General features: G+C 40.9%; 1 protein-coding gene across 1 annotated transcript in view; it reads left to right on the top strand.

Annotated features, from left to right (window-relative positions):
• Positions 1–13,650, top strand: part of LOC122551067 (zinc-binding protein A33-like) — a 58,348-nt gene extending 44,698 nt beyond the window's left edge. The window contains exons 5-6 of the mRNA XM_043692708.1: positions 6,322–6,470; positions 13,106–13,650. Of these exons, the coding sequence (XP_043548643.1) occupies positions 6,322–6,470; positions 13,106–13,650 (694 nt within the window). The remainder of the gene's footprint in view (positions 1–6,321; positions 6,471–13,105) is intronic.
• Positions 13,651–13,987: the final 337 nt, after the last annotated feature.

The raw sequence follows: 13,987 nt of genomic DNA, 5'->3' as shown, positions 1-13,987 counted from the left end.
ACTTTTTGTCATTTACATAAATGATTTGGATGCGAGCATAAGAGGTGCAGTTAGTAAGTTTGCAGATGACACCAAAATTGGAGGTGTAGTGGACAGTGAAGAGGGTTACCTCAGATTACAACAGGATCTTGACCAGATGGGCCAATGGGCTGAGAAGTGGCAGATGGAGTTTAATTCAGATGAATGCGAAGTGCTGCATTTTGGGAAAGTAAGTCTTAGCAGGACTTATACATTTAATGGTAAGGTGCTAGGGAGTGTTTCTGAACAAAGAGACCTTGGAGTGCAGGTTCATAGCTTCTTGAAAGTGGAATCGCAGGTAGATAGGATAGTGAAGGAGGCGTTTGATATGCTTTCTTTTATTGGTCAGATATTGAGTACAGGAGTTGGGAGGTCATGTTGCAGCTCTACAGGGCATTGGTTAGACCACTGTTGGAACATTGCGTGCGATTCTGGTCTCCTTCCTATCGGAAATATGTTGTGAAGCTTGAAAGGGTTCAGAAAAGATTTACAAGGATGTTGCCAGGGTTGGAGTATTTGATCTATCGGGAGAGGCTGAACAGGGTGGGCCTGTTTTTCCTGGAGCGTCGGAGGTTGAGGGGTGACCTTATTGAGGTTTACAAAATTATGAGGGGCATGGATAGGGTAAATAGACAAAGTCTTTACCCTGGGCCGGGGAGTCCTCAACTAGAGGGCACAGGTTTAGGGTGAGAGGGGAAAGATATAAAAGAGACCTAAGGGGCAACCTTTTCACGCAGAGGGTGGTACGTGTATGGAATGAGCTGCCAGAGGAAGTGGTGGAGGCTGATACAATTACAACATTTAAAAGGCATTCGGATGGATATATGAATAGGAAGGGTTTGGAAGGATATGGGCCAGATGCTAGCAGGTGGGACCAGATTGGGTTGGGATATTGGGTTGGCATGGATGGGTTGGACCGAAGGGTCTGTTTCCATGCTGTATATCTCTATGACTCTAGTGTTAATTTTTCAGAACTCCTTTAATTCAGTGGTGGTCCCATTAGATTGGACAATAGGAAATGTAACTTTTTATTCAAAAAGGGAGGGAAATAGAAAGCAGGAAATTACAGGCTGGTTAGCTTAACCAGGCTTCAAGGTTACACACGCCACTAAATTTTCCTTAGCAAGGAATTGCACTTATTTTGGGACAAACCAGTAGAATGTTGGAACAGGCCAAATCTAATAAGTTAAAATCATATCATTCTCATCTGGTGCTGGTGTCCTGTTAACTCCAAGTACCAACATCATTTGGACAGGTAAATAGATAGAATAGACTCCATACAGTGAGGAAACAGGCCATTTGGCTCAATGCATCCACACTAACCCTCTGAAGAGCATCCAAACCAGACCTATTCCTCTACCCTATCCCTGTAAACCTGCATTTCCCATGTCTAACACACCTAACCTACATATCCCTGAAAACTATTTAGCATGGTCAATCCACCTAACTTGCACATCTTTGGAAACCAAAGCACCCAGTGGAGACACTAGGAGAATGTACAAACTCGACACTGACAGTCGCCCAAGGCGAGAATCGAACCTGGGACCCTGGCACTGTGAGGCAGCAGTGCCAACCACTGAGCTACTATGCTGCCCTAAGAAAGAAGTCACACATCATAGAATCAGGCCCTCAGCCCAACCCATCCATCCTAACCAGATTTCCTAAATTGAGCTAGTCCCATTTGGCTGTGTTTGGCTCATATCCCTTGAAACCTTTCCTTTAGGGTGGCACGGTGGCTCAGTGTTGCCTCACAGTGCCAGGGACCCAGGTTTGATTCCACCCTCGAGTGACTGCCCACATCGAGTTTGCACATTCTCCCCACATCTGCATGTGTTTCCCCTGGGTGGTCTGGTTTCCTTTCACAATCCAAAGATATGCAGGCCAGGTGAATTGGCAATACTAAATTGTCCATAGTGTTCAGGGAAGTGGGGGTTAGGTGCATTTGTCATGGGAAATGCAGGGTAAAAGGTGAAGGGGATGGGTCTGGGAAGGATACTCTTCAGAAGGCCGGTGTGGACTTGTTGAGCCAAATGGCCCGTTTCCACACAGTAGGTGTTCTTTGGTTCTATAATAGTATCAATTTAATTGAGCAGCATTGTCAAGGATTTGGTTTGTCACCAAAGACAACTTTAAACAGCACAGATTATAGCAGGCTGGTGAATAAGGTAGGATAGGTAAGCAAGATGACCAATTTCAAATGATGGAAAATGCTTTGGGAGTGTCAAGTTAACCATGTACTGGTAGCATAGTTAGCATTGGTCAGTACAGAGCACTTGTGAATATTATTTTCATTACACTGCAGCTACTGGCTTCAGACAGTATTGTTTGGTTCATGTCTGGATGTAACTTCAATTCATCTATCTGGAAGAGAGGTCTTTATAATGCATAGTTAAACATGAGTGCCAAGCTCTGTCTCAGCAATTATATTTCTAAATATTTAGGCAGTGTGGGTAGGAGCATCTGTATTGTCTAATTCATCATTAATACTGGAACTCCCTTGGGTAATTTTTAAATCCTGCTTGACATCATGCTGGATGTACAACCATGTGGAATTAAACCAAAGTAGAGTGAGACCACCCCCTGCAGGAAGTCTCACCTCACTTCACAGTTGAATCAGATCAGCCGTGACTAGATTTACAATGTCACCCATAGCATGACCCAGGTAGAAACTGTTATTCACAACAACAACAAAAAAGTTGCAGTTGAGCCAAATTAGATGTTGGGATGTATCTGTCATAAATTAAATATTAGTCAGGTCACGCTTGACTGACACAAACACAATTATCGGTTCAGGTAACCTTTCATCAGAATGCAAGAACTATATTAACTTTGCACAGGTGAATGATAGGTTAGTTGCCAAGTATGGCGGGATGTTTGAGCCATCCTGCCTTAAAAGGATATAACTGCAACAGAAAGTACTCAGCAGCATGTTCAGAATATTTACATGTCTTGGATGTAGGTTTGCTCACTGAGCTGAAAGGTTCATTTCCAGACGTTTCATTACCTTACTAGGTAACATCTTCAGTGGACTTTATGCAAAGCAATGCTGAAACTTTCTGCTTTCTGTTTACATGTTTGGGTTTCTTTGGGTTGGTGACATCATTTCCTTTGGTGATGTTATTTCCTGTGGTGAAGTAACTTCCTGTTCCTTTTCTCAGGGGGTGGTAGATGGGGTCTAACTCGATGTGTTTGTTGATAGAATTCTGGTTGGAATGCCATGCTTCTAGGAATTCACTAAAATTCACTAAAGAGGAGGAAAACAACAACAAACTGCCATTCCTCGATGTCACAGTAGAGCAAACAGCCAATGGGGAACTTCAAACCAGCATCTACAGAAAAACAACACATACAGACCAAATATTGAACTACAATAGCAATCATCCCAACTCCCACAAGAGAAACTGCATCAGAACATTATTTCAACAAGCCAACACACACTGCAGCACAAAAGAACTATGCAGAGGAAAATCATCTATACCGTGTTCAAAAAGAATGGGTACCCAATATACACAGTCTGCCGATTTCTCAGCAACAAACCCAAACAAGCAGACAAAACACATCCAGAAACCTTATCCACTCTCCCCTACATCAAAGACAAGTCAGAAACGACTTCCAGACTACTCAGACCCCTTGGCATCATGGTAGACCACAAACCCAGCAATACACTAAAACAGCAGCTAATGAACTTGGAATACCCTATACAGACAATGAGCAAAACTAATGTCATTTACAAAATACCATGCAAGGACTGCAACAAACAATACATTGGACAAACAGGCAGAAAACTAGCCACTAGGATACATGAACACCAACTAACCACAAAAATACATGACCCTCTCTCACCAGTATCCTCACGTATGGATGAGGAAGGACACCACTTCGACTGGGACAATACATCCATCCTAGGACAAGCCAAACAAAGACATGCATGAGAATTATAGAAGCATGGCATTCCAACCAGAACTCTATCAACAAAGTTAAAAATCACACAACACCAGCTTATAGTCCAACAGGTTTAATTGGAAGCAATCTGAAAGGTAATGTGCTTCCAATTAAACCTGTTGGACGATAACCTGGTGTTGTGTGATTTTTAACTTTGTACACTCCAGTCCAACACCGGCATCTCCAAATCATGTCTATCAACAAACACATCGAGTTAGATCCCATCTACCACCCCCTGAGAAAAGGAACAGGAAGTGACTTCACCACAGGAAATAACATCACCAAAGGAAATGACATCACCAACCCAAAGAAACCCAAACAAATAAATAGAAAACAGGAAGTTTCAGCATTGCTTTGCATAAAGTCCACTGAAGATGTTACCTAGTAAGGTAATAAAGCGTCTGGAAATGAACCTTTCAGCTCAGCGAGCAAACCTACATCCAAAACCTCAACCTGAGCTACAAATTTTCTCAAAACTTACTGTTACATGTCTTGGAGGGTGGAATTTCTTCTAGATATCATTTCAGAATCTTCTTCTGTAACTGGTTGAGACAGATTCTTCTCTTTGACCTCTATTAATGGCTCTCTCTGCAGAACAATAATGTTTATCATTAGTAGGTTGTAATAATCTGTGGTATCCTGTTCAGGCACTGCAAGAAAGACCCTTAGGTGAGGAATGTGAACACTGATTCCCAGTCTTGTAACAAAGTTCCAATGGTATCCTTCATTTTATAGTGAGTAATCCATGTGGAAACTAATGAAATCCCTAGTCTTGTTCCGTCAGCTACATGAAGACAACGTGCATATTTTAATGATTTATCAAGTATGCCCTGCTACTGAATGGAATGCTTAAGTAACTTAATCACACAGCAGCAGTCGACCGCTGATCTTGTCCTTGATGTCATTTTAATTTATGGTTACAGAAGGTTTGATAGCATTGTTATCTCAGAAAGTTCTGTTTCTACAATTAGATCTCCTTAGAAATAAGGAACTGTGATTACCTTATCCTGTATAGTTGGTACTGGTGCCTTGCTGTTGATCCCAAACAGAGTATATCACTGATCCCACTTGAGAGAGAGTAAGAGAACAAGAGGGAAAGATGGGGGTGGAATATCAATGGGAGCAATGTAAATTTTGTACAAATGCAGTTTCCTACTGAATACATCACATGAATTGTTGAAATGAATCTTTAAGAACTACACATAGCTTCAGTAAGGAAAACAAAAAAAACTAAAAACAGATATAAATTAGTGTATCAAATTACCCTGACTTTGTATAAGTCCCAAGTAGAGACCCTGATATTATCAAGAAGAGCATAGAGCCATAGAGATGTACAGCATGGAAGCATAGACCCTTCGGTCCAACTGATCAGATATCCCAACCCAATCTAGTCCCACCTGCCAGCACCTGGCCCATATCCCTCCAAACCCTTCCTCTTCATATACACATCCAAATGCCTCTTAAATGTTACAATTGTACCAGCCTCCACCACTTCCTCTGGCAGTTCATTCCATACACATACCACCCTCTGTGTGAAAATGTTGCCCCTTAGGTCTCTTTTATATCTTTCCCCTCTCACCCTAAACCTATGCCCTCTAGTTCTGGACTCCTGACCCCAGGGAAAAGACTTTGTCTATTTATCCTATCCATGCCCCTCATAATTTTGTAATAAGGTCACCCCTCAGCCTCCGATGTTCCAGGGAAAACAGGCCCAGCCTGTTCAGCCTCTCCCCCTAGCTCAGATCCTCCAACCCTGGCAACATCCTTGTAAATTTTTTTTGAACCCTTTCAAGTTTCACATGCCTTCTTCACTATCCTATCTACCTACGACTCCACTTTCAAGGAGCTATGAACCTGCACTCCAAGGTCTCTTTGTTCAGAAACACTCCCTAGGACCTTACCATTGAGTGTATAAGTCCTGCTAAGATTTGCTTTCCCAAATGCAGCACCTCGCATTTATCTGAATTAAACTCCATCTGCCACTTCTCAGCCCATTGGCCCATCTGGTCCAGATCCTGTTGTAATCTGAGGTAACCCTCTTCGCTGTCACAATCCAGAAATGATTTATGTGGTTAATGAGCAGCTGCAGTACTATTCAGGTACTGAAGCTTTGCCTCCACTTCTATTCCTTAAGAATCTTAGCATGCAGCTGGTGCACACGCCTTCAGGGTCATAGTTTTGTTCCTGCTGTAATATACTTTGATGCACACAACAGGCCCTTTGAAGATCTCAGTACCTCATGAAATAGATCAAGATATATTTAAATGTATCTTTTGTTCGTTTAAAATGTTTTTGTTTCTATGGCGAATGTTGTAATATTCAGATTATCCAATCATGATATTAATTTATTTAATACTCCAGCATCAACTCGTTACTGAACAAGAAGGAATTGGTTATCCATGATACTGTGGTTGATGATGGCAAGCTTTCTTCTTTGATTAAGTCGATCAGCAAGCTTTTCAACAGTTTGTCCAAGAATGATACCTCAGTCAGGAAGGCACTACTGGCATGTGAGTTTGAGAAATATATTTTGTAATACTGCTATATGCCTAATTACATGACAATTTAAAATAATTGAAGGAAGAAATAAAATGGTCACTGAAGATGACATGTTTATTCATTCTATACCTAAGTTTTTTATGCTTTGTTAGTTTTCTATATATACATTGACCATATCTAACACTACCTTACCATCACCTCTCAAAGCTTTCAGATTCCTTTTTGACATCTAGTATTGAATGAATAGGGATTCCCTTTGATTAAATATTGGGCAGATTGAAGCCATTGTTTTGTTTCTGCTTCAAACACCATTCCATCGTTCTTGGCTTCCTCCCTCTCCCTGGTAGTCATCTAAAATTAAGCTAGCCTGTTCATTATCTTGTTGTCAAGATGATCTTTAGACCTCACATTCAAGTCACTATTGTTATTTAACCTCTGTAACATCATTCAGCTTCACTCCGCCTCAACTGGAAACCTCTTTGATGGTTTCATTACTTCTAAACTTGATGCTTCCGAAACATCCCTGATTGATTTCCCAAATTCTACCCTCTATGAACTTAATGTATTTGTTCATGGGATGTGGGCATTGCTGGCAAGGACAGTATTGTCACCTCTCCCTAATTATCCTTAAACTTATTAGACCTATTCAGAATAAATCATGTTACTGTGGATCTGTTGTTATATCTAGGTAAAGATAAAAGGTTTCCTTCTGTGAAGGGCATTAGTGTGTCAGGTGTGTGTTTACAACAATTGATAATAGTTTCATGGTCACTGTTACTGTGACGAGATTTTCATTCCAGATTTATAAATTAATTCAGTTGTACTAATTGCCAATGGTGGGTTTGAAACTTGAAGTGATCCAAACTTCTGGTGCTTGTTCTTAAGTTGCATCAGATCCAATACACCTGTACTCCTTGATCTATGTTGGTTCCCTGTCAGGCCATATCTTGATTTTAAAGTTTTAAGCCTTGTTTTCAAATTCTTCTAGGCCCCTCCCTATACTGTAATCTCTTTCACCCCCTCTAAATGTATGCACTTCTCTAACTGTACACTGTGGCCTCTTGATCATCCCTGAGTTGAGTCACTCCACTATAGGATCTAAGCTTTGGAATTCAAAAGAGAAGGGGCTGATGTGATGGTAATATCACTGGATTAGTAACTCAGAACTCCATATTAATGTTCTGGGTGCATGGTCCAAATGACACCCTGGTAAATGGTGAAAATTGGATTAAGTAAAATATCTGGAATTAAAAGCTATCCGATAAACAACTATATAGCCATTGTTATAAAAGTCTGCCTGGTTCTGGAAAATCTGCCCTCTGACTTGCATGTGATTCCTGACCTGGGGACAGGATGGAAACAGGTGTCCAGGATATCCTCATCATGGACTATGCACCTCAGGAAATCTCATGGCTTCAGGTGAAGCTTGTGCAAGGAAATTTCCTGCTGATTACCACCACTGGCCCTTGTTTGGCTCACAAATCAGTGAACCTTCTTGTTGAACACCACTTGGAGGAAGTGCTGAGAATGGCACGGGCACAAAATGTAACTCTGCATGGGGTTGTGTCCATCATCAAGTGTGGCTTGGTGCCACCACTATTGACCAAGCTAGATGAGTCCGTGGGAACATAGTGGCTAGACTGGATCTGTGGCAGGCGGCGAGAGAACCAACATCAAGAAACAAATCTGTGTGACTTCATCCTCACCAATCTCCTTGTCACAGATATACCTGTCTATGACAATATCAATATGAGTGACCATCACTTAGGGAGACCAAGTCCATCACACTGATGTTATCCTCCATTATATTGTGTGGCACTACCACTATACTAAATGGGACAGACTTTGGACCTAATTACTCAGACTGGGCATATATGAGGCATTGTGATCCATCAGCAGCAGTAGCAGCAACAGAATTGTACTCAAACACAAGTACAACCACATAGCCTGATTCTACCATTAAAATCAAATGTGCAGAAATACGGCTCATTGCAGGCTGGAAGAACAGCACCTCATTTTCTACTCAGGGACCCTACAGCCTTCAAGACCCAATATCCAATTTACTAATTTTAGGGCCTAAACATTTTCTTTCATGTCCTTTACCCAACCTCAGTGGCTACTTTCATCACAATCAACCCATTTTCACCTGCTAATGGTTCCTATTATCAACTTTTCTTATTCTCTGACTCATCATTATCCATCTCTTTGTCTGCCAAATTGCTGTTCTTCCTCTTTCGGATCCATTTTCACCTTTTGCATACTCTTCCGGCCATCCCTTCACCCACCTACACCCCCTATCTTCAGCATACGTATCACCTTTTCTTAGCTACCATTAGTTTAGAAGAAGTGTCACTGGACCCAAAATGTTGACTCTGCATTGTCCCCACGGATGCTGCCAGACCTGCTGAGTTTCTCCAGTAAATGCTGTTTTTGTTTCCCATTCTTTGTTCCTTTTTCGCACAGGAGAGCATGTCAGAAGGTGTACCAGGCATATCTAAAATTGAGGTGGCAGCCTGGTGAAATTACAACACATGTCTCAATGCATGCTAAACAGTGATAGCAACATACATTAGAGAGATCTAGGCAATCCCACAAACAGTGGATCAGATCAAAGCACTGCCGTCCTGCCACATCCAGACATGAATGAGGTTGGACAATTAAACAACTCACTGTTGGAGTTGGTTAATATCCCCATCCTCAATGATGGGAGAGTCCAGCACACAGTGCAAAAGAGAAGGCTTTTGTAACAGTCTTCTGCGAGAAGTGCTGAGTGGGTGATCTGTCTTCCTCTGGAGATCCAAAGTACAGCCAATTTGATTCATTCTATGTGATATTAAGAAAAGACTGAAGGCACTGGATTCTGCAAAGGTCATGTGCCCTGACAGCATTCCAGCAATTGTACTAGAGATTTATGCTCCAGAACTTGTGCCGCCCTCACCAAGCTGATCCGAAACAACTACAACATTGGTATCTGTCTTACAATGTGGAAAATTGGCCAGGTCTTTCCTGTATACAAGAAGTGGGACAAACCTGATCTGGCCAATTACTGTCCCATCAATTTGCTATTGATTATCAGCAAAGTGATGGAAGGAACTGCCAATAGTGCTATCAAGCAGCACTTGCAAAGAAATAATCTGCTCAATGACACTCAGTTTAGGTCCCACAAGGACCATCTGCTGACCTCATTGCTGTCTTGGTTCAAGACAGTTGAATTCCAGAGATGTGGTGGGCATGATAGCCTTTGCCAGCATGGACCATTCGCCCATGTGTAGCATCTAAGAGCCCTCACAAGACTGGAGTCAATGAGATTCAGGGAGAACATTCTCCATTTGTTGGAACCATAACTAGCAAAAGGGAAATGGTTATGGTTATTGGAAGTTTAGCTCCTGCATATCACTGCAGGAGTTTCTCAGGAAAGTGTCTTAGGGCCAATCATCTTCAGCTACTTCATCACTATCCTTCACTCTGTCATAAGGTCAGAAGTGTGGATGATTGCACAATTCTTGCATAATTTGCAACAACTCAGAGACTAAAATAGTCTGTGTCTATATGCGGAATGACCTGGACAACATCCAGCCTCAGTGGCAATTATCATTTAAACCACACAAGTGCCAGGAAATGATTAGCTCCAAGAAGAGAGAATCTAATCATTTCTCCTTGACAGTAATTGGCATTTCCATCATTGAATTCCCGCTACTAACATATTGGGGATTGCCATTTACCAAAAACTGAACGGTTCATGCTTGAAAGTACTGTGGCTACAGGAACAGATCAGAAGTTAAGAATTCTGCAGCGAGTAACTGCTCTCCTATCTCTCTAAAGCCTGACGACAATCTATAAAGCACAAGTCAGGAATGTGATGGAATATTTCCCACTTGCCCGTTGAGTGTAGTTCCAACAACAAGAATGTTGATACCATCCAAGGCATAGCAACCCATCTAATTGGTCACTTATCCACCATCTTCAGCGCTTTTTCCCTTCACCACTGATGCACAGAGGCAGCAGTGTATTCCATTTACAAAATTAAATGTAGTACCTCACCAAAGCTCCTCTGAGAGCACCTTCCAAGCTCTTGATCTTTGCCACCGAGAAAGACAAGGGCAGAACATGCATGGGATGATGCGACCTTCCAGTTCCTCTCCAAGCCATGCACCAAGTGATTTAAATTACAGAGGAGCTTCTATTATCTGAACGACACGGGCGGGGAGTATTATGTTTGGATAATTGAATGTTCGGATAATCGAATGTTGGATAACACAGTTTAGCCACGCATTGGGACCTTGCAATTTTGTTTGGATAATCTAAAATTTGATAATCAACTTTTGGATATTCGTGGTTCCTCTGTATGTTGTAATTCCTTCGCTATTGATGGATCAAAATCTTGAAATTACCTTCGTAACAGCATGGGGTGACCCTGCATCCCAAGGATTACAGTTTATCATTACATCCTCCAGGAACATGAGGGAAGGATAATATATACTAGCATAGTTAGTGACATTGATCACTCATGAACAAAAGTCAAAAACCTCTCTGTCTCTCTATTTCACTTCTGTTATTTATGGTACTTCTTAATTTCTTTGACCAAGCTTTTGGTCAACTGCCCTACTATCCCTTTATGTGTCTCAGTATCATGAAACTTTTATTTAACCTATTTTTCCAGTTAACCTTTTCAGAGATGTTATACACACCTCTACAGAAGGTGCATCTTGGAACCTGGGCCTCTCAATTCAGAGGTAGGAAAGCTATCACTGCACCACAAAAGGATCAACAAATGTTTTATAATATTCTTGTGACGCACCTTTGGATACTTTATTATGTTAGAGGCACCATATAAGTGATGCTGAAGTTGATGCTGAAGTTTTAACAGATGGTTTAAGGTTTATGGCAGTGATGCTCTGAAAATAACTTATAGGAAAGGCATTTCACTTAAAGGAAATTACTTTTTAATTCTAGCTTTGTGTGTTCCTTTCACATTAATCTCCTTTGTTCAATAGTTAGATTTCACTGAAAAGAAAAAGCAACAGTAATAAATTACAATACACATCCTGTTAGATCGCATCATTGATGAATAATAGTTGCTTAGTAATATAGTGCCATGGGACATTCTGAATTGTTTAAGTAACAAATAGATACACTTCAGTTTGAAGTATGGTTGCTTTAATAATAATGCATCTATTCCTCAAAAATGAAGTCATATTTCTTTTTTCAATCCCTTATAGTTTCTACCGGACTCCTGCCAGTTGTACTTTTCACTTGCTTATAGAATATAGTAATGTCTTAATGAGAGATCCCTATAATTGCCTCCTACTTCCTTTTCAGAGGCCTCTAATTTCAATTTAGCACATCTGTGTGAGATTAGAATAGCAAGCTCTTCAAGGAAAGTATGGGCACAGTCTGTGCTTCTTTAGCCCACTCCATGGTGTCTGACTATCCAGCAGTTATCAAATCCTGAATCAAAAAGACCATCTCCTGCCTCACCACTGACAACAGCAAAGCAGTCATATTAGAATCCCCTCTAAAACTCAGTACCTTGTTCCTCAATGGCCTGGATTGAATTTCACCTTCCAAATATGTGTAGGTTGGGGGCAATGTGAGAAGTTAAAATGCAGAAAATCTGAAACAGGTACTTAACCGGCCTCAAATCCATGCAGGCCCAATTTTAATAGGGGTAGAATGTAGTGCAGCGACAAATCTTGGGGAAGCAGGTGGATTAATTACATAATGCAATGATGATGTCATTCTTTTTTAACTTTAGGCAGCCTCTACACTGTAACTTGTAGACCATAAACATTATTTCTACTAGGTTTCACAAGCTTCTCAGTAAATCCCTTGGTTCCAGTGATTTTTCTGCTCCCTTACATATTTCCAGCTGCTCCCAATCCTGACGATCATATGCTCATCTACCCAATTACCATTGAATGTCTGTGTAGGGACACAACAGGCCATCATGGGAACCTCATTCCCGCTACGTCAAATATACTTTTATGATCCAGACACTATCATCCCCAACCACCACAATTGAGACCGACCATAACATAGGTAACTCCAACCCTGTGCGATGATGACCCCCATGATCCCCTTTCTGATTCTCCATTACAACAACTTGCTCTCTTATGTTTCATTCCAGTGAAGCAGTCTTCCCAGATTATAGATCTGCAGAGGTTGTCTTAGCAACACATTTTGAAGTTCCAACTCTTAAACCTGCCTCTCTCCTTTCCTTCCATGACCTCACAGAATCTAATTTTTGATGAGGTCTTCATGTGCCACACTAATTCCTCTTCCATAACTGCTCAATGTTTTGTTATTTTCGTCTCTGGAGTATTTTGAGATGTTTTACTTCATCCATGCCCCTTATTAAGTGTTTGCATGAGAACACGCAAAGAGAACATGCTGAAGGAAAGGTCACTGGACCTAAAACGTTAACTCTGATTTCTCTCCATAGATGCTACCAGGCCTGCTGAGTTTTTCCAGCAATTTCTGGTTTGTTTGTTGTTGATGCTGAATGAAATATTCTGTCTCATCACATCATCTCACATCATTCTGTTATTGATTCACAAAAATAAAATGCTACAATTAGAACTTAAAACAATTTAGTGTTAAAAATGTTTATTTTAACAACGTATTTTCTTTTTTTTGAACACCACAGATGCAACGACTGTTACTTTTGATCCCGTAACTGCAAATGAAAACCTTATCCTTTCAGAAGATCGAACAATTGTACGCTACACTGATGCAGTTGTAAAGGCTCCATATAGCCCCAAACGATTTGATGATACTTTGTATGTGCTTGGTTCTCAAGGATATACATTTGGCAATCATTACTGGGAGGTGGTGGTGAAGAGTAAGTCTGATTGGGAGATTGGGGTTGCTTATTCATCTATACCTAGGAAAGGGAAATGTTGGTTGGGTAGGAACAATGTATCATGGTCTCTAGAATGCAGCTCTGAACAGTATACTGCATGGCACAATAATATATCCCTAAAAGTTACTGTGAATGGAAAACTTGAACGGGTTGGCGTTTATTTGAATTATCCTGGGGGGGTGTTAGCATTTTATGATGCTGAGAAAATGACACTTTTAGTTCCCTTTTATCATAAGTTTACTGAAGCCCTTTACCCTATTTTAAATCCCTGCAACAGTAAAGGAGGAAATTTTGCACCTTTAACAGTTTTGCAACTGAAAGGAATTTAGCCTCCATTATTTCAAATTTTTTTTTTAGTATAATTTCTGTGACAAGCTCTATCTTGCCAACCAGGACAACTGGAGGATTCGATGGGGGAGATGGTGGGAATGGTGATCGAGAGCATTCACTAACGGGTAAAACTGAAAGTAGTATTAAAGTAGCATTTGGTCCATCCTTTTCAATGTCCAAATAGCAAATGTTGATGTCCTGTGTAAGCACTGGCTTCTTCCTTGCATGATATGTTTGCTGCCATAGATGTAAAGACTGCTGACATCATGTCTGCAAATACACACCAGTGTTCAAAAGGGCCCTGAAAGATAACACAACAATCATTCATCAACCACA

This window comes from Chiloscyllium plagiosum, chromosome 6 (genome assembly GCF_004010195.1).
Source record: "Chiloscyllium plagiosum isolate BGI_BamShark_2017 chromosome 6, ASM401019v2, whole genome shotgun sequence".
Taxonomy (NCBI): domain Eukaryota; kingdom Metazoa; phylum Chordata; class Chondrichthyes; order Orectolobiformes; family Hemiscylliidae; genus Chiloscyllium; species Chiloscyllium plagiosum.
Note: the sequence above shows the minus strand (reverse complement) of the source record. Positions and strands in the feature narration are given on the sequence as shown.